General features: G+C 19.4%; 1 protein-coding gene across 7 annotated transcripts; it reads left to right on the top strand.

Moving 5' to 3' along the window:
• The first annotated feature begins 1,083 nt into the window (after window positions 1-1,083).
• LOC107993263 (uncharacterized) lies at window positions 1,084-22,407 on the top strand. Of its 7 annotated transcripts, none has more exons than XM_062083324.1 (10): window positions 1,125-1,214; window positions 11,965-12,221; window positions 12,600-12,767; window positions 12,877-13,038; window positions 13,106-13,267; window positions 13,801-14,008; window positions 14,293-14,419; window positions 17,351-17,553; window positions 18,142-19,186; window positions 21,700-22,407. In XM_062083324.1, exons 2-10 carry the CDS (start codon window positions 11,992-11,994, stop codon window positions 21,984-21,986), a joined length of 2,592 nt encoding a protein of 863 aa, XP_061939308.1. In that variant the 5' UTR covers window positions 1,125-1,214; window positions 11,965-11,991; the 3' UTR covers window positions 21,987-22,407. The 7 variants fall into 7 exon arrangements, with proteins under 7 accessions (XP_061939311.1, XP_061939308.1, XP_061939309.1 ...); XM_062083325.1 differs by lacking the exons at window positions 1,125-1,214; window positions 11,965-12,221 and adding exons at window positions 1,272-1,445; window positions 8,171-8,239; XM_062083322.1 differs by lacking the exon at window positions 1,125-1,214 and adding an exon at window positions 1,273-1,445.
• The last annotated feature ends 278 nt before the right edge of the window (window positions 22,408-22,685 follow it).

The raw sequence follows: 22,685 nt of genomic DNA, 5'->3' as shown, positions 1-22,685 counted from the left end.
TTTCAACTACATGATTAACAAATTTCTAAATTTAATTTTTCGAAAAACTAATTTTTATATGAAAAAAAATTTATTCTATTTTTTTTTTTTTTGCTAATTTTATATATAGAATTATATTCTACAATAATTCATTAATTCTAGTTAGAAAATAGCCAATTTTAATTATATTTTTCGAATTGTTTTAATCAAAAACAAAATCTCAAATAAATAAATTATACTCAATATATATTATTTTTTTCATGTATATTATTTTTTGTAAAATCATTTGTTCAATTGTATCTTCCTATAAATATATTAACAATAATTGGAACATATATATATAATTATATTTAAAAAATTTGAAAATTTGAAATGGTAAATAATTAAAAACTTTAAACTTTGTCATATATCATAAATTTGTAAAAATTTTAATAATATTATCTATATAAATAAATGTAAATATGTTATTATTGAAATTATTATAAAATATATACAAAAGTCAATAAAATATATTAACATTTATAAAATAAAAAATAAAATTAATGAAGTTATTTTTTTCTTTCTCATCGTACAAAGTATATATGATATCATAAAAATATATATATAATATTTTCTTCTAGGTGTTAATAATTCGTACTTATCCTATCTAACAAAATTGCATACATATATGTAAAAAAAAAAATAATCTGAGTCAACTATTAGCAAAGTAGTATCGCCACTCACAAATCTAAATTGCCAACGAAACTTCTATTATAAATAACTTTGTAAACCATTGTAAAGAAATCTTCTATAATTCCAAATTTATTACTTTATTCTTACTTTATTCTTATTTTATTTTTACTTTATTCTTACTTATTTCTTACATATAAATTATTTTTTAAAAAATTTATTAAATTAAACAAGTTTAAGTTTCATTATTTATTATTTAAAAAAAAACAAAATTAAACTGTTTTTTAAATTCAGTTACAAATTCAGTTATTTAATACTTTAAATAATTAATTTTTAATCATTTAAATTTCTATTAAATTTAATTGATTAGATTATCAAAAAGATGAAAAAATTTTCTTTTCTTTCCATTTGATTTAGATAATCATTAAATAGATGCTACACGTATATTAGATTATTTATGAATGCAGCATATCTGTATGTGTGATTAAGAGAATCGACGATTAAATATACATTCTGGAATCCCCAGATCGAGAAGGAAGGCGTAGTCAGGGAATCCCGATAAACAGGTATGAAAGTTACCTCTGTCGCCTCTCTGCTTACTCTCTCCCATATATTACTTGCTATTCTTCATTCACTCATCCAACTTGTTAGTTAGTATGCCGTGATTCGTCGCAACCATTGCAACTGCCATTTACGCCGTTCTCTATAGTGTTAATTTAAAGTTTGTTAATTTGTTTACCTGTGAAAATTGTTTATCAATTATCTAGGATAATGATATATATATATAATAAATACTAGTAAGTTTATATTAAAATTAATCGATAAAATAATACATTATATGATTTATTTTTATTGTTTTGTTTCTGATCAATATCGTAATATACATATGTACATATGCTTACTTTGTGTAATCCTTTTATAATAAATAAGAATTTATTGATGAAATAATTTTTTGATAAAATATAAAAATATTAAATAGTTACTATGTAGACACTATTATGTAGACTTATATGTGATTTCGAATTAATAATCTTTATAATAATCAATTTTTATTGAATATTTTGTTTATAAATATGAATGAAACATTTAATTTAAGGTTAATTTCTAATAAATAATAATTTATTAATTGTCATTTCATTAAATATATTAAATCAAAAAATTTATTTATTAATATGTTTCATAAAATATTTTTTATACACATATTAGAATCTAGAGTTTTATTTTTTATATCTATCTTTAACAATTTTATAATTAATCTAAAAATTCTTAACAAGTATATAAATTTTATTATCTATTACCAAAAATTATTATTTTGAAAGATAAAGAATTACTAATGATACAATTGATTTAATTATACATATATATTTGAAATCTAATTCTGTTTAATAGATTCATATATAGATAGATATATTTTCTGTGAAACCGATAAAGCGATAAAAAACCGATAAAAAACTATGCTATTACTAATAGAATAATATTTTTTTTACTTTAAAAGAAAATAATTTAAAAATATTTTTTTCTAAATTTATACAACTTTGTACACTTTTGACTAATTATATATCTTGTTTTTCAATCATTGATACTGTAATGCTATGAATGTCACATTAAATTGTTATATATAAGTACTCATATAAACTGCATGATTTTTAGATTCTTTAAAAAAACAAAAATATTTAATTCACTTAAAAAATAAAATATATTACATCACAACATTTTTACTTTTCGTCTAAAAATAATAATAAAGTTTATGTTAGCAAATGTGTCTGAAAACTTATTAATTACAATTATTGAAATTTTTCTATTTGATATAAAATATCTTGCGAACCATTGCAAACAATGGTATTAATTAATTCAACGTATTTTCATTGAAATTTATCAATGTATAAATAATAAAATTTAACAATATTGCAAATTTTGAATAGTTCAATTTTAAAAAAAGTAAGAAAAAAATAATTATTGATTATGTTTAATGTTATTACAATATTTCTTTTAACGTAAGAATTTTGTTTACGAAATCTTATTATTTATATATACATAGTTTATATACATATAGTTTACTTTGAATCGAATAAATATCTATGAACACTAAATAAATATCAAAGAACATTACAATTGATTACAAATTTGTACAAATTTTTTTATATAAATCGAAAATATATATTACAAAAATCATGAAAATATAAATTACTATCAAAAATAATTTTAAGAAAAATAATCAATAAAAATAAAAAAAAAAAGAAAAAAAGATAGAAAAATATAAGAGAAAAAGAATAATAAAATGGTTTTTAAAATCTTTATTATATAAAAAAAAACATTATATATATACATTATATATAATAAATAAATGATAATAACTTAATTATAGATAATAATTTGAAAAAAAAATTAGAAAAATTATATTATCAAAAGAGACAATGTTATCTTTGAAACATAAACCGTATTTTGTTTCAAAGTTGCTAAGTTATATCTCACTAATAAAGATATAAAAGAAGCAGTATTCATTACAATCATTTTGAAAATTATTATTACTTCAATTACTTTTTAAATTCTCTGAAAATTATTATAAATATTATAATTAATTATATTATTAATTGTTATAAATATCAATACATTACATTATAATAAATAATTATACATTGTTCTGATTTTATTAATGTTATCATTGATTTATTATCATTTATTTATTATAATTTATTTTATACAGTGCCAAATAAAATGATAGAACAATTGATATATTTAAATATTTTATATAGTTAAAAGAAAAATATATCTAATCTATTCTATTTATCTTATACCGGGTTCAAATAACATATAAATATAACTAGATATAGAATAATTTCTTATAAAAAAATAAAAAAAAAAGTGGAATAAAATTTCTTCGTCATAGATTTTGTTTTTGAAAGAATTGAATTTAAAAATTTTTTAACTGCAAATGAAATTTTGCTAATTTAATTGAATATTGATATTGAATGAATTATCGATAGGAAGTTATTTGACATAAAAATAACCAAAAATACAGAATTAATTTTATTTCGTTCAAAAATTAATTCGTTCGAAAATGCAAATTTTAATAATTATTAATTATACAATTTTTTATATATGTTTAATTTTTCAAAACAAAGATTTGAATAATAAAATTTTATTCTACATTTTTACTTATTCTCACATATAATAATCTCTATATATCAATAAGAGCTTTTATTATAAGCAAATCAAATTTATTATTTTTTTCTTATAGTTTTTTGAATTTTTTGAGAGATTGTATGTAATACTTTAACATTTACAACATTTTTACAACATTTTAGTTATATATAACATTTGATGATTTCTAAAATTTTGCAATCATAATAATAAAAATTAAATGATTTTATTTTTCTTTAATTTTTTTTTTATTTAAGTCAAATGAATTTTTCTATTCAGTTTCCTATTATTGGAAAAATCGAAGAGAAATGTATTTTTATTTTTGCAAGAATATTGAGACACATTGAAAATTTAAATTTATCAAATTAAATTAATATTATGCAGTTGCATGAATATAAATAATTAAATATAAATAAATAAATAATAATAAATAAAAATACATAAAAAACAATACATAAAACAATACATATTAAAGAAAAATTTGTTAAAAATAAAAAAAATATCAAATATATTATTAATAAAAAATTTTAGGTTTAAAATGTATTATAAATTTAAATAGATATCAAAATCAATCTCTAATATTTATAAAAAAAATTGTTATTTTAATTATTTTATTATATATTTTTAAAATATCCAAATTTTTATTTTTGTAACATAAAAAATTATTGTGATTTTATTTAGTTTTTAACATTATTTTATTATATCAAGTTAATATAAATAAATTTTTTAAAGTATAATAAATACTCTATTAAAAAGATTCATTCAACAAGAATCACAAGAATCAAAAATTTAAGAATTGCATAATTAACAAAGATATAAATCGTTAAGATTAAGCATACGTTAATATCTGAATATTTTTATGAGTAATTATGTGTAGATATGTAAAATATATATTTTTTTATTTAATTATTAATATGATTTAAAAATATCAAATTATTTGGCGTTCATTTTGTCTAGCACCATAAAAATATGAAATTAATTTTGAATACACATTTTCCTCGTTTTTCTTTTTTTTTTTCTTTCCATCTTTGATTTCTCAGCCAAATCATATTCTTTTTTAAGTAAAAAAAATCTGATTCTTTTATTAGTTAAATAATGTTTCTTGTAAATAATAATTTTCCATAACATAGTTAATAATATAATAATAATTAATTAAAAATAATTAATTATTTAAAATTATTATTCATATATTCCATGCATTATAGTATATATATATTTTCATAATACAAAAACTTCTGTTTATAAGTTATCGGTTATATATTATGTTTAAAATAAAAATAAATTGTAATTACAAAATAAAATTGATTTTTATTAATCATATGTTAGGATTAAAAAAAAAATTAAATTAAAGATCATATTATAAATTTATTTTAAATAAAATTTTATTTAAAATTAATGAGGAGAAATAATGATTTATATATAAAATTATATGATAATTTTAAAAAATTTGTAAAATTCTTCAAATTTCAATCAAAAATGATCAAAATATATAATGATATGTTTCAAATTTGTCATTCAATACATTATGTACATAATATGACTATAATAAAAAATATTAACTATATAATAAAAATATAATTATATATATATATTATAACTATATAATAAAAAATAGCATCAAGTAACAAATTACTACTTCAATGTCTTAAATTACAACATAAATATCATTTTTTCATTTTTTCTCTTTTGCAATTATATATATACGTTTTTCGTATTTACGATCAATTAATGTACTATTAATATATCATTTATATCTGAATATACTATTATTTTATATTTTTCAAATGATTTAAAGAAAAAAACCATGTATGTTATGATAAATTTAATTAATTTAATTAAACAATGAATATTATAATTTAATTAATTGTTAAATAATAAATTTTTTAATAATCTATCCAAAGTTACAAACACTTGAAAAAAAATTTAAGAATCTTCTATTTTTATTTTGTATACAAATCTTTATTATGATTGAAGAACTAATGAGTTATTTGATTGCGAAATAATAATCTATGTTCTATGAAATGGAATTTTCTATGAGAAAGAATCATTGTGTATACATCTACAAACTATGGAATAAAATGAAGGAACTTTTTATAGTTTCTGTCGGCTTTTCGGATCATTATGCCAGCTAAAACTGGTTTCACGAATGTGCGGACAGCTGGTGGACACTACTAGCCAGCCAGTGATTCTTTAATCATCGAAACGTATATCTTTTCAAAGATTTGACAAATTTTTTAATTAATGTGCATTATATCATCTCAAAAATTTGTAACTATAACCAATTTTATATTTACTTTATTTAAAATTTCTTATTTAATATAATGTAATTTGCGAATTCATGTTTATCGATTATATTGTTATTTTTGTTAATTTTATCTGAATATCTGTATTTAGGCAATTTAATTCATATTATGCTATTATCAGTTAAATAAGATAAGAAGAATATTTCTAATATTTAAAAATAATTATTACATATTGATATGATATTTGATGATAATTATTATACATTAAAATAAAAAGTCAATATATAATAGAAATTAAAAAATGAAAGATATACATATGTGAATAAAAAAATAAATATCGATAAATAAAATAAATAAAAAATAATCGACTTGCAAATACATTTACATCAACTAATTATTTGATATTATAAATAATAACACTTCAGAAAGTTTTTTTTTCTTTCTTTTTAAGATGAATTACATAAATTTATATATATATTTAATTATAGAAACACATTTTTATTAAAACTCCTATAAATTTTTTAATATTTACTAAATTAAAATAATTATAGAAGGTTTTATTATTAGGTATTGAAAGGTAAACAAATAAAATAATCGAAAACAATTCAATTCGATAAATTCTTAAAATTATTTATATAAACTTCTAAAATTATAATAATTTTCTACAATATAAAATTTATAATACTATTTTAATATAGTAATATTAAAAATTAGATATTAAGAGTTAACATTGTTATCCTTAATTTTATTTTTTCAATATCACATTTGAAGAAAGATTGCTCTAAACAAACTGAAAAAAGAAAGGTTACAATTTATTAATCACGATGACCTCGAGAAACTATGTAGTTTACCTTGAGTAAACTGAAAAGTTATTTCTTCTCTCTTTGTTTTACTAAAGAACGGACATACTTTCACTGTATTCATAATATTATTTATTCTAAGCTTTCTTTGTTTTATTCTTTTGTTTTTATATTTAATAATGATTCCATGCTTTTAGTTGAAAGTGAATTCCTCTAAGCACAGTATATTCTTTCTATTATATTTTTTCAAAAAATTTCAATTTTATAATTATATGTAGATAAATTTAATAACTATATATGTAAATCATGGTTATTATGTTACAGAGTATTAATATATTCATGAGATAAGAGACTTTAAGAGACCAAAAAAAATAAAAAGTTATTATGACAAAAATATCACTTATTTGTTGAAACTTATTTATTGAATCATAAACATTTTAAATTCAATTTAAATAAATAGCGTAATAGCCATATAATGCAGACAAAACAATCTTACTCTCTTTCCGTTTCGATTCATCTAACATAAATTTCAATTGTTTATGATTTAATAAATAAATCTTAATCGACATAGATATTCCAAACTTTTGTATTTGTTTTAATTTTTAGAATTGATCTTCCAAATATATTTAATATGTTCCATATAAATATCTTATATTCAAGTTATAATGATAATTCACATATATGTGACTTATATAAGTGATATATAAAAATATAATAAAAGATTCATACATAAAGTATTTTAATATTAGATATGTTTGCATCTATGTTAATATATATATATATATATATATATATATATATATATATATATATATATATATATATATAAGAATATATCAAAAATTGTTATGTTTTTATCCAGAGAGATATTGAATAAGAATAATATAAGTCTTCTAATGACGATAATAATCTTTATCGACAAATATTTGTCAATAATAGTCTTTGTGTGTATGTATATATCTAAATCCAATAACAAATAAATTATAATAAAATATAAAGTTACATTAAACTGGATATTCATATAAAATATTCTAAATTGAATTGATATCAGTTATTTAAAAAATTGCTAATATTATTTTTACGAACCTTTAACTACTTAAGTTTAAAAGTTTTTACTTTTTCAAAAAGGTAAAGAGATATCAAGAGTTAGTTCTGATTAGGACTTCATTGTAAATGTTATCATAACCAATAATATTACGATTCGAATAGAAAACCAATTCGGTATTGCGCGCTATCTATATGTATGTATATAGATATACATATATACAATTCATTGAAAAAGATGGTTAGTAGTGCGTCTCCTTTTATAATTATACGAAACATCTGAAATGCTTTCAGTTGAATGAACAGATAACTAAACGAACAGGTGTCGACATTAATGCCGTTACCTTCAAACTTATTCAAATGGTGAGCAGATAAAAACAATTTTATAGAACTATTTTATTATTCTAGTTAAATAATATAAAATAAAGTTAAATAGTATAAAGTATAAAATATTCGTTATAATTATAATAATTATTTTTAATATTTTTTTAATTATATGATCAGAAATATTATATGATAGAATTTTTATATAAAAAGTTTAAGATAAAAAAAAAACATGAAGTATACTTTATCTTAATATTAAAGTATAATTGAAGTTGATTTTAGTTCAATATAATTTAATTCAATAAATTGATCAATCAAATCAATAAAATAATTTTTCCATTATATTTATAATTTTTTAATATATATTAATTAATAAATGACAAATTGCTTTATATAATTATTTTATATAAAATGATAGAACATATAAAAATTCGTTAAAATAATGATATTCTCCTTTTATAAAAAAAAAATAAAAAAAAATTTCGTTAATTTAAAATATTTTTTGGTATTAAAAAATGTACTTTTTTATTAAAATTATTACACGTGTTAAATCTATTATCTAAAATTCAGTTTAATTTGAAGTATGCAACATTTTATATGGCCATTTGAATTATGAAATTTTTATATTAATATTAAATATTAACATCAATTTCAAATAATATGTGTTTAATTCGAATCTTTATATTTAACTTTTATACTTAATTTTAATATTAAATTTTGATTTATTATTATTATTAAAAATTAATTTATTATTATTATATTATATGTTAATTATTATATTATAATTTATTATTATTATATGTTTATCAATAACTATTGTATATTACATATATAATCAATATAAATTAATATACGTATATAATTTATTGTAATAATGAATATAAAATAATTAAAATCATTATTTATTTTTTTTAAAGAGAATAAATATATATATTTATTTTTTATATTTAAATGTTTTTGAAATAAAAACATTTATATACTTTATAAAATTCGTCTTAATTAAAATTATAGAATTTAATAAGTTTTGTAAATAATATGAATTCAATATATTATATATAAACAATATAGATAAATTAATTAAAGTAAATTTTGGAATATTTGATGAATAATGCTATTACATTAATATTATTCACAATTTATTTGTATAATTGTTGATTGTCAAAATTTTAATTTTAACAATAAAATATTGTATTAATATCATTTTTTTAAAAAATAAAAAATTTATTTTTATTTATAATCGTAAAAAACTTGAACCTCCAAAAATTTATTTTTATTTATAATCGTAAAAAACTTGAACCTCCAACTTTAAATTTGCAAATATAAAAAGATATACATATTTTTTATTTTTAAAAATGTTATGGAGTAAAATTTTATCAATATAAAAAAATCATATAATTCATATAAATCATATAATCATATATATATATATATATATATATATATATATATATATATATATATATATATTTATAATTTATTCATAAAAATGTAGAGGATAGATTCTAGACACACAAAACGATGAAAAAAATTCATACACATATATGATAAAGCTTAATTAATTATAAGCATTTTAAATTTGTATTAGATAAAGTGAGATGGTGAAACAGAAAGAACGCTCAGCTGCATGATAACATTGTATTGCAATAGCAGAATCAAAAAAAGTACATTGATATTTTTTTATATACAATTGATTATTTTAAATGAATTTCAATATAAAATAATATACAATGTATATTAATATCGTGTAATACAAATATTCAACATTTTTATATCGTTTAAAAAAAAATTTTAATTATGCAAATTGAAGTCTATATATTTCTTATTTAACAAAAACTTAGGTAGGACTTACTCAGGAGTTTATTATAGCAAAGTTATTATAGTAAATTCTATTAATATTTGAAGTTACAGAATGATTACAAATTATTTTATTTAAAATCATAGATGAATCATTGTATTTTGTATTTATCGAAATCTATAGAAGCAAATCAAAATACATTTTTATAAAATATTAAATTAAAAAGGTTGTGTTTTTATATGCACAATTGCTTTTTTAGTTATTTTCACATGTACAAGAAAATCCGAAATAATAATAATACTTGAAATAATAATACTTGTAGCATTAAATTTTAAATTTCAGATTATTAAACATTCAATCAAATTACTGACAAATTTTTATCTTTATTTCATTTGCATTCGATATTTCTTATTCTTATGTAAGAAAGAAATAATAGTCGATTTGGATATTACTTTTAATAATATGAATCAATATTACATATTAATGTTCATAAAAAATGCATACATATCGCAATTGTTTTTTTTATGCATGTTCGAATACATATATTACATCTATATATATTTACTAATTTCATACTTTTTTATACTTTTATTTCTGATATACATTACACAAACATTACAAACAATCAGAATTCAGAACAAGGCAACTATTTTAGTAATAGAAAAGATTATTGACTTAAGTATTTTTATATTTTATATACAAAAATAATATTCGATTTTACTATCTCATTTTTTTTTTCTATCAAATCTTTTTTCCTAACGTTCATCAGCATTTAATTGTTAGCAATGCTAACAATTTCAGTAATATATTGTTGTATTACGGAATCAAGTTTAAAGTTTGATGAAATAATATATAAATTTAAATATTAAATTTAAATATTTATTTAAAATAAAATTTTAATTAAATAATTTTCATATAAAATTAAATGATACAATAAAAAATAATAATCAAAATAATTTTGTTCAAAGAAATATGAATAGTGTATAAAAAAAATATTTAATATGTAATAACATAACATAAAAAAAAAAATGCAATGCTTACACGATTTTTTTAGTGAAGAGATTTAAAATTTATAGATATATTAATATGATATGATAAAATATAGATATTGAACTATATCGATTATTATTTTTTTTTATTTAATAATTTCATATCAAAATAAAAAACATTGAATTCAAATAAAATAAACACAAAGATTTTTCAATTGATACTTCAATTGATTGATGAATTTTAAATTGATTGAGTATTATTAGTGACTTTTCTGTACATATGAAGATAAGCAAGTTTATGTGTAGAAAAATACATTCAATTTTTTTTAATCTGAAATTTTATGTTTTGACTCGTTTCTATGGATTTTGCTAAATAGGCAAATTGAATACTATACAATAAAATTTAAATAATATATTTGTAAATATATATAACAATTACTTATAAATAAAGTATTAATATTCTAGAATTTGCTAAAATTTATTCGAGGTAAATTTTTGTTAAATAAAGAATTACATAATACGTACATTATATTACATTATACTGAAATTCATTTAAAATAATCAATTGTGTATAAAAAAATATCAATATATTTACTTTCATTGAAAAGCTCTGCTATACAAGAGACATTACAATACAATATTGTCGCGCATCCAGCTGAGTTTTTGCACTCTATTTAATATAAACTTAAAATACTTATAACTTGTTAATTAATTAAGTGTCTTATCAGACATGTGTATGCATATATGTATATAAATTTTTTTCATTGTTTTGTTGTCTAAAATTTATTCTTTAGAGGAATTCTATATTCCACTTTATGCATTAATATTTTTTATGTATAAAAATTCTTTATAATTTTAAAATTTTTTAAATTTAAATTATAATTGATATCATAAAATATGAAAAATTGGTCCACAGTAAAAATTAATTTAATTAAAATTTTAACTTTCATTCAGCATAGTAAATTATATTTAATTTTTAGAATCTCGATTGTCGATAAAGGAAAACCATGTCTCTGTTAGAAAATAACTCATTTATTCAAACATTGACAACAACTTTCCATCCGCATGATGAAGAATATGAAAAACATTATCACAATGATGAAAATATGTCAGATGTATTAATTGCAAAAGGAATCACAATGATTATCTTATGCACAGTAAGCACTTGCATGGGTATTTTACCTATGCAAATGGCAAAGTGCTTAAAATGGAATATTTCCAATGCTGAGAATCCTAGGTATTAACATAATAATAAATTATGATAAAAATTTTTTTATTTTAATTTTTATTTTAATTTCTTTTATTTATTAATAATTAAGTTAATTCAAATTGTTTATTTATATTTCTTTGTTGTAAATATAAATCCTAATCAAAATAAAAAAAAATTAAAAAGATAAAACAAATGTGAAATATTATTTATGAAAAATAAACATTTAAAACTTCGAAATTTTATCAATTTGATTATAACATAATATGTATTATAATGTTTATTAAAGTATTAGTAAAAAAATTCTATGAAATAATTTTATATATAAATATAAAAGCATAAATGAAATAAAAACCGAAAAAATGAATTGATAAGTTAGTATTAAAGATTAATTTTCTTTTGTTGTAGGTCAACAAAATTAGTAAGCTTTCTTCTTGGATTTGGTGGTGGTGTTCTTTTTTGCACAATGTTTCTTCATTTATTACCCGAAGTAAAGGAAGGATTAGAACATCTTACAGAAGAAGGAAAACTTCCAGAATTTAGTTTTTCTTTATCCGAAATGCTTACTTGTATTGGGTGAATAAAATAAAATTAATTTATTTATTTTTATTACATTTAAAAGAAAGATTTATAAAAATAATATATAAATAAAAATTTAATATTATATATGTTATATATTTCTTAGTTTTTTTATTATGTATTTGGTCGAAGAATCAGTACATTCATATTTGCGGAAGAAAAAAACATACAGGAAAGAATTTTCAAAGAAAGATGTTAGCAGGAGTACCAATGAATTAGTCGAAAATGGAGAAACTTTGCCGAATTTTGTTAGTGAACATTCACATTAGTAAGTAAGAAATATCTAACAATTATTTTATTTCAAATTACATAGAACGAAAATATATATGTTGTAGTAACGGTCATGGTCATTCGCATCACTTGCCAGTCATAATAGATGAGAAACATGACTTTGTCATAAGTTCATTAAGAGGATTATTAATTGTTTTGAGTTTATCTGTACATGAACTATTTGAAGGACTTGCCATTGGATTAGAAAGTTCAGCCTCTTATGTTTGGTATGTTTGTTTTTTAATAAACAATGAAATACAAATAAAATAAAATATTAAAATTTGCAATATTTAAAAATCTTTATTTTTATTTTTATTTAAATTAAAAAGAAAATTAACAAAAAATCTAAACCAAAAATTTCAAAAAAAATGTTTAAAACAGATCTATTTGAATCATTAATTATACAATACATTATATTGCTGTACAAATGTTAATAATGTTTTAATTTAAAAATTAACTTTTAGATTTAATTAAAAATAATTTAATACATTCAAACTTCTAATTTTTTTTTATTTAATAATCATCAATATAATTATCACTATCACTAAGATGAATAAATCAAAAATGACATCGCAAAAATTAATAAAATAAATAATCTGTTTTCTTTATTTAAAAATTGTAAATCATAATAGATAATAGTTAATGAATATCAATTCATAAATAACATATTTAACATTTACAAGATAAAGATTTATAAAAACAAAAATTTATAATAATATATTTTAATAAAAATAATTTCGTTTTCATTTTTTGTTTTCAGGTACATGTTTGCAGCAGTAGCGGCTCACAAATTCGTAATAGCATTTTGTATCGGTGTAGAATTAATTACTTATAATACTAGACGATATCTTTCGATAATCTATATTTGCACATTTGCAATTGTTTCTCCTCTAGGAATTGCTATAGGAATTTTTCTAGTTGGTGGCGAAAGTGCCGCCGCCAGTGGCATATTACCAGTATTATTGCAGGTATATATATAAAAATATTTTTATATTTTTTCTTAGTAAGTAAATAAATATATTTAAATAAATATAGAAAATAAAAATAATTTATATATTATTATATATATGATAGTAAAAAATATATATATAGTATATATTATTTTATATATAGTTTATATTATTTATATATTATTATTATATGATATATATACATTATATATATACTACATATATATATATATTTATTACATATATATTATTATTATATAATATATATATATTTAATATATATTTATATATAATTAATATAGGGTTTGGCTTCTGGTACTTTATTGTATGTAGTATTTTTCGAAATTCTTCAAGAACATAGAAGTGGACTCAATCAATATTTATCGATTCTATGTGGATTCATCTTAATGTTTGGATTACAGTTGCTAAGTAAGTACAAAATTTATTTTCAAATAAAAATTAATATTTAAAAATATTTATAAGATATACTCTTATGCTCTTATAAATATAAAAATGTTATTCTATTAATTCTAATATAAATAGTCTATTATATATGATATATATATATATATATATATATATATATATATAGTTAAATATGAAATTATTGTTAGCGTTATAAAGTATCGCATAGATATTTGTCTTAATAATGCGAGAAATATTTGAATGTAATTAAATTCAATCCAGTAATCAAAATCTTCTTTATAAACATTAATTTATGATTAGAGAAACTAAGAAAATAAAATAAATATTTCTTACACAACAAAGCATAAGCAATCATAATAATTTATAATTAAATGTGCAAAAATTACCGTTTGTTTGAAAAAAATACAGTTAGATTAAAATAAAAAAAAATTCCACGTTAAAATTAATTTTTTTCGAAATTATATTTGAATAATTATTTGAACAATCAAAAATGAAACTACCAATAGTAATAATTATTATTTAATATACATTTGAATAAACTTTATTGATTTAATCAATAAATCAAGTTTATTTCGCTAATGTAACTTATAAAAAAAATTATGAAAATGACAATTGTAATAAAATAATATGTGAGTAACTTAAACTCTTAAAAATATATATTCAATTAATAAAAATATAAATATAATAAATATGTCAAAAATTATTTGAAAAAATAATTTTAAGACTAACTCACAGCAGAACAAAAGCTTATTTTATATCGTGTTTCAATAATTTAAGTTTTATTATTATAGTATTTATATAATTGGAAATGTCTTTGAAAAATTTTAAATATTTATCCAGTGTATTACATTCATGGTTATTCATGATATAACATGGATATTTATGCTACAAATTCCGAATTAAAAATAATTTAATATAAGTTACACTTAAAAAAGCCAAACTAAAGGAATAAAAAAACATATATATTTATTTTTATGCAACATATATATTTATTTTTAATTACCAACTTAATTTCAAATTTTTAAATTAAATTATATTACTTATAATTAAATAAATTATTAAGTTAACATAAAAAATATATACTCATAACTCATATTCTTAATTTCTATTTTTTTCTATTTTTAATAATTTTCTAATTTAAAAATATAAATAAAATTTGCAAATAAAATTACAATAAACAATTCTCAATCATTTCTCATATACAAAGTAATATATTCATTATAGAATATGTCAAATTTTATCAATAATTTTTTTATTAATTTCATCTTCAAACTGGTAGTATTAATAGCCCATATATTTTTTTAAAATTATCGAATATCTAATCTCACGACGAATCGATCCAGCAATCAATGAAAATAATAATTGCTCAGCCCAACACTTTAAGCACGCGATGCTTGCAAATCGTTCATTCTCTTCCACGATTGTCAGTATATAGTATCTGTAAGTCATATTCGCTATCAGGTCACCAAACAGTCGCGTTGAGTTCATGCATCTGCGAGAAACATTTACATACACGTTAACTTTGGCACGTAACCGACCAACACTACAGCAATAGCAACACATCGTCACACAAAAGGGGAAAGGAGAGAAACGAACATCGGTCTGGTAGGAAGCAATATGTCTAATGGAAGGGGAAGAGAGCAGGAAACAGCACAGCTACGTAAGACGCGAGGGGATCATGAGTCCGAGTAGGCAACCAGCCCTGAGTATTCGATTTACCGTCGTACCGCATGGAACGGACGTAATTTGTTCTAATTAAGTTCATTTATATAGTTTTTTCAAATCCTTTTCGCGATTTTCAAAAATAAGAAATCTTCTCACAAGCTTATCAATTATAAAATATACGGTTAAAAAAAAAAAATATTTAAAAGGTATCATCAACAATTAAATAGTCATTTCAAAACTATATATTGAAATGTTCACATTTTTCAACCAAAAAGTAGTGTTGCAATAGTAAGAGTGTAATTTCTTCAACAATTTGGATCTAAGACATATTATTCTACACAGAAATTTTACATTATCATTAAAGTGTTTAAGTTTCATTTTTAATACAGATTATAATTATATTTTATTAAAGTTTTAATAAAATTATAGTTTAATAAAGTTAAAGTGAAAAGGTTGGTAAATAAAATTACAAATTAACATTAAAACTATCAAAGCAATTAAATTTAAATTTTACGATTATTAAAAAGTTTTTTTACACATATTTTTGAAGAAATTAATATTGATAATATAGTATATATATGACTAAAAAAAGATTAATGTATTATATATATATATATATATATAAAATACATTAAAATATAATTATTTTTATTCTATTTTATTTTATTATTTTAATTCTATTTTAATTTTAATCATCTATGTAATTTTGCATACTAAAGATCGATAATTTATATATATATATATATATATATATAAATATATATTTTTATATTATAAATTTATATTTATATATATATATATATATTTTTTTTAAAGTATATAAATATTTTTAAAAAATATGAAAAATCTGAAATAATATGTGAGAATTAATTCTTTGATTATATTTATACATATTGCATTAATATTTTATTAAAATAATCTAGTCTTATTATTAAATGTCGTTCACCAGTGGCTCATACGTGTATTAAGTGACAAAGTGAATACTTCGTTGGATTGATTGTCTGGATGAAACATTTGACAAATTAAAAGAAGAGTCAAGAAGAAATCGAAAATGAAATATTAACTGGATAAAAGAGATGTGGTAAAATGATAATTAAGAAAAAATAAAAATAAAGAAGAGAAATCTCAAGATTGACTGATTATTGATAAGCCATTTATTTCGGATAATATATGGAATTGAGATAAAAACTTCTTAAAATTTAAATTTATCTTTTAAAATATAACAAAAAATAAAAATGGAAGAAGCAACTACATCTACTTTTTTATTAGTAACAAAGATAGGAGCAATGATTGGTCTTGGTTTTGGTTCTTTACTTCTGGGAATGCTACCGCCGATTGTCGGACGTTACAGAATGAATCATCGTAAAAAACAACATTGTGGAATTTTCAGTAATTCCAGTACTTGTACATCGACATCAGTTTCAAACGCTTCATCCGCTAGTGTCATCTCTGGATCTGCAACGAGTTCACAAGTACGTTTCAATTTCTTAGTACCAAAATTTTAATGATAAAATTTTAAATTGTAAAAGAATTTAATAATTCTTTAATTGATAGAAATATTTATTTAAAAATTAATCCATATTAAATTTTATTTCTATATCGAAATAAATAAATATGTAATACTTCATAGTATTCTTCTTATATTTTATACTTTATTATATATTATGTTTTATACTTATATATTAATATTATTATTTATATTTATATTTTATTATATATTATAAACTTTATATATAACTTTATATTATTTTATTTATTTCTTTATATATCTTATTAATTATACTTTATCAATTGAGAATTTTTGTTGAAAAGCCAACTTTTCCTATTCTTCTCATATTGACTTATTGTGATAAAATTCTTGATTTTATAAAAAAAATTTATTTTCGCAAACTAAATTAACAATAATATTAAATAAATAAAATATAATGGTAATAGTTCTATTTAATTAAACTTTTTCTCAATGATAAAAATCAAAGAAAAAAAGAAAATAGAAAGAATAAAATCGTTTTAAAAGACACGAAATATTTGGCAAATTAGAAAATATAACATATAATCTTCAGGGTTTACAAACATCGTTGCTGCTCTGTTTTGGCGGAGGAGTTCTTCTCTTCACCACATTCTTACATCTAGCTCCAGAAGTCCGAATTAGCGTAGAAAGACATCAAACAAACAGTCAACTACCTACTCTAGGCACGCTAAGTTTATCAGAGCTACTATTTTGCGCCGGATTTTTTCTCGTCTACTTCGTTGAGGAGGCGGTACACGCAGCGCTGACAGGAAAACCCGAGTCATCGGAAGCGCTGCTATATAGAACAGTATCTGTGCGTAGATGTAATAATCAAACAGGTGCAACATCAACCACAATTGGATCGACTACCACAGTATCCACCACAATCAGATCTACATGGAAGGAAGATAACAATGATTCAGAAGATAGTGAAAATAATTTAAACAAACGCCAAAACGATTTGGATGAATTTCACGATAGCAAACAAGACAAAATGTTACCCGCAATATTTGTTTTATCATCTCCTATAGAATTATCTTCAAAGCATAGTTCACAAAACAACGTGAAACACTTTTCTGATGTAGAGTTGAATCATTATCCCAAAATGGAGCATCATGAACACAGTCACGTGACTATAACAAAAAAAAAAACATCAATACAAGGACTATTAACAGTTCTTGCTTTATCTTTTCACGCAATTTTTGAAGGTTTAGCTGTAGGTCTAGAACCTTCTATTAGTTCTGTTATTTATCTGGCTGCTGCAATAGCTACTCATAAATTAGTGATCTCATTTTGTGTTGGTATGGAGCTTTATGTTGCTGGTGCTTCTACTAAGACTACTCTTGGATATCTAACAATATTTTCTATGGTAACACCAATTGGTATTGGTGTTGGATTAGCTCTTGGTCATTTTAAAAATGATAGTGAGAATTTAGGACCTACTCCAACAATACTACAAGGAATGGCCGCTGGAACATTGCTGTACGTGGTTTTCTTCGAAGTATTGGCACGAGAGAGAGCTAACGAGAAAAGTGGTCTTTTACAATTAACTGCCATAATTATCGGATTTATGCTGATGTTGGGTTTACAAATTGCCAGTGAGTGTTTTCTGATCAATGATTAATGATCCGAAATTAAAATATAGTAAGATGATAATTCGATATAAAAATATCCACTTTTCTTTTCTGATCTCTAATCAGTAACGAAGTTAAAATTATACATATTCGTTTATTATCATCTGAAATCATTATCTTTTTATATCTAATAGAAATCTATATATTTTGTTCTATATCTTCTTTTGTCTTTTTTTTTAGTTTAATATCTATCTTGAAAAAAATTTCAATGAGATAGAAATTTCTTTAAGAATATAAAAGTATGAAATTCTAGTTACTATTTTTTTTGCTATTTCTAATATATAATTATATAAATTTAATAAATTATAATTATTTTCTTTATTTTTAAAAAAATAATAGTATTAATTAGTAGATAATAGTATTGATAAAATCTAAATATATTTTATTTCTATTATATTTATCTAATTATAATTATCTAAGATATATTTTATTAGTATTATTCAATAGACACAAAAAAATTTATTTTATCATCCTATTAATTGCTTATAATAATGGTCATTATTTTGATTTTCATCTTTTTTTTTTAAATTATCAATATCAGTGCAAAATTATTGTCAGTACATCCTTGATGCAATCACCACCCTCGTATTCTCATAATATATGAAAATTATTCCTATCAATTTAGCAAAAAGTCATTATAAAATTTGTAAGAAATCGAATTGTATCATATAATATTTATTTTCAATTTTATTTTTTAATCAAACTTAATTTTTCATTAAAAAAGAAAAAATTAATTAATGATATAGATGATTATTATATATTATAATATATTATATATTTTATTTTATATTTTATTTATTATATATATTATATTTATATAATTAATATATATAAAGATTTTATTTACTTATTCAATATTTTTTATAAATAATATAATCAAATTTAAGATAAATCAATAATCTGAATTTAACAACGATTGTAAGACTTATTTAATCTAATAATCTAGATAGATTTAAATTATTTCAAGAAAATTGATTGCATAAATAGAATATAGTTTTCTCATTTGTCATCAATCTTTATTTCTTTCATACAATAATATTCATATATAAATTGATATATCTTTCAATTGCAATTAGGCTAATGATTCTGATAACAGTGTTGAACAAATGTAATTCTGCTTTGCAATAATTTATTTATTGCAATAATTTTTCATCGAATATTTTATGATTCGTATACTATAATATGCTCAAATATTAATTTCACAAAAATATGCACATATATATTTTTATCGACTAATAAATAATTTATATGCATAAATATAATAATGTTTTTGAAAAATTAAAAAAGATCGATTTAAAATCCGATTTATATATATAAATAATGAGTTAGTTTTAAAATTTTTACTCAAATCATTCGATATTACTATTCATTTTAATAACAAATTATTTAAGAGATTTAGGTTTGACAAGAATTTATAAGAACTTCAGAACAACAACAAAAACAAATTTTTTGTAGAAATATCAATTTGATTTCATAGTAGAAACGATGAATTATATTATATTAGACAAAATGAAATAACAAATTCCCTTTTAATTTAATAAGAGACAAGCACAATATAATAGACTATTTTGTATATAATTCATTGAACTTGTTTATTAAACTTCATTAATGTTAATCTTTTGCCATTATAAATTATATTGTTGTTTCTCTTTTTTTCTGATTCATTTGAAAATTTTCATATTACATAAAATTATTTTAAATGAAGGAGATAACAGCTTTAATAACAATTTTGGTTATTTTAATTTTTTTTTTTGCCTCTTTAAAAAAAATTTTTTTTTCGATATATTTTAAATGTTATACGATTAATTATGATTCTAAAGAATCAAATAATATTGTTTATGAAGAACAATACTTTAAAAAAACTAAATGTATTGACTTTCTCCATCTCCATGTCAATGACCCGAGACAACGAACAATCAAACAAACTTTCTGCTTTCTCGACTATTTATCAAATTTATAATTGCTATTTATGGAAAAAAAATTGTAGGAAGTTCTTTTCACGAATATATGTGATATTTCAAATATCATTAAATATCGAACAATTTTCTTTATAATAAAAATCTTCTTTTAAATATTTAAAAATAAATATATTTTTTATAGATATTTAATATTTCATATAAAAAATACTAAAAAATATTTTATTCTTTTTATTTTTATTTATTCTTTATTCAAAAAATTAATTTCTTTATTCGACTATTCTTTATTAAAAAAATTATTCTTAGAATTATAAATTTGTTTTTAATCACAGAAAATTTATTAGTAAATTTAATTTTATTTTTCTTCTAATAAGATTTATCAATTTTTGAAATTATTAAATAAAATTATTCTTGATTTGTTTTTAATTGTAAATATTAATATATAACTATATTATGAAACCTATCTATTAAATATAAATAAAACTTGTCTATAATTATAAAATTCAAATAAATAAAAAAATAATAGTATTCATCTAAAAAATTATTTTTTCTATTTTTCAGCCGCGCATTCTCACTCTCATTCACATTCACATGATGATCATGCATATATGCATGATCATAATACTGAACATCATCAAGAAAATGATCACAATCACGAGCTGGATTCCCACGAACATATCTATTCAAATGACATGAGCGAACGAATACTCACTGACAAAATCTATAAAGTGACAGAAAGTATTGCAGATACTGTGAGCAACGTTTTGTCTTCAACAATAAAAATTCCAACTAATATATCTTTTCAAATTAATAATAACGAAACGGTATTGCACGAAAATCAAAGTTAATATTCATTAATAATAAAATATGAATACTTAAACTAAAGTATTTAATATTTCTTTTATGGGATAAATGAATCTTGAAATTTGTCTTATTTTGCAACGATGCATAGTACACGATAAGAAGAATAAAAAAGAAGTTTTGAGTGAAAAAGAACAGTATTATGAAACTTTGGTTTCAATCTAAGAAAGGAAAACAATACTCTTATTATACGGGTATTATATGCATATGTTACCAATTATGCAAATACAGATATTAAATGGTAATATTTACAAAATATGATAGAAATGTACATCTAAAACAACAATAAAATATCGCCATTGTCTTTGAATGGCCAAATGTGATACGATTCGTAAGTATAAGTGTATAATCGCGTAATTACTTAATTTTTTCTTAATGTAATATAAACTCTACATCTATATGAATTTATCTTATATCTATCTTTTATATTATAACTATAATACAAAACTATTTCTTAATTCTTTATATTAATATTCAAATACGTACAAATATGTACATATGTGTTTACGTAACATGCATATTATATAACATTATAATAAAATAGAATATATTTTGTTATTAACGATTCTTTATGTTCGAAAATAACAGTTTAAAAGTTTTTTAATAATTATAAATATTAAACCATTCCAAGTAATATTATTTTAAGAATTTTCAATAAAAAAAAATAATAGTTAATAATAATAATT

Source organism: Apis cerana, linkage group LG12 (assembly GCF_029169275.1).
Source record: "Apis cerana isolate GH-2021 linkage group LG12, AcerK_1.0, whole genome shotgun sequence".
NCBI lineage: Eukaryota > Metazoa > Arthropoda > Insecta > Hymenoptera > Apidae > Apis > Apis cerana.
Note: the sequence above shows the minus strand (reverse complement) of the source record. Positions and strands in the feature narration are given on the sequence as shown.

Excerpts from the sequence above, each read along its gene's own strand:
- LOC107993263 (XM_062083324.1), top strand. The coding sequence starts at position 11,992 with ATGTCTCTGTTAGAAAATAACTCATTTATTCAAACATTGACAACAACT. Across the intron at positions 12,768-12,876 it reads GAAATGCTTACTTGTATTGG|TTTTTTTATTATGTATTTGG; the intron begins GTGAATAAAATA and ends TATATTTCTTAG. Across the intron at positions 14,420-17,350 it reads GTTTGGATTACAGTTGCTAA|TAACAAAGATAGGAGCAATG; the intron begins GTAAGTACAAAA and ends CTTTTTTATTAG.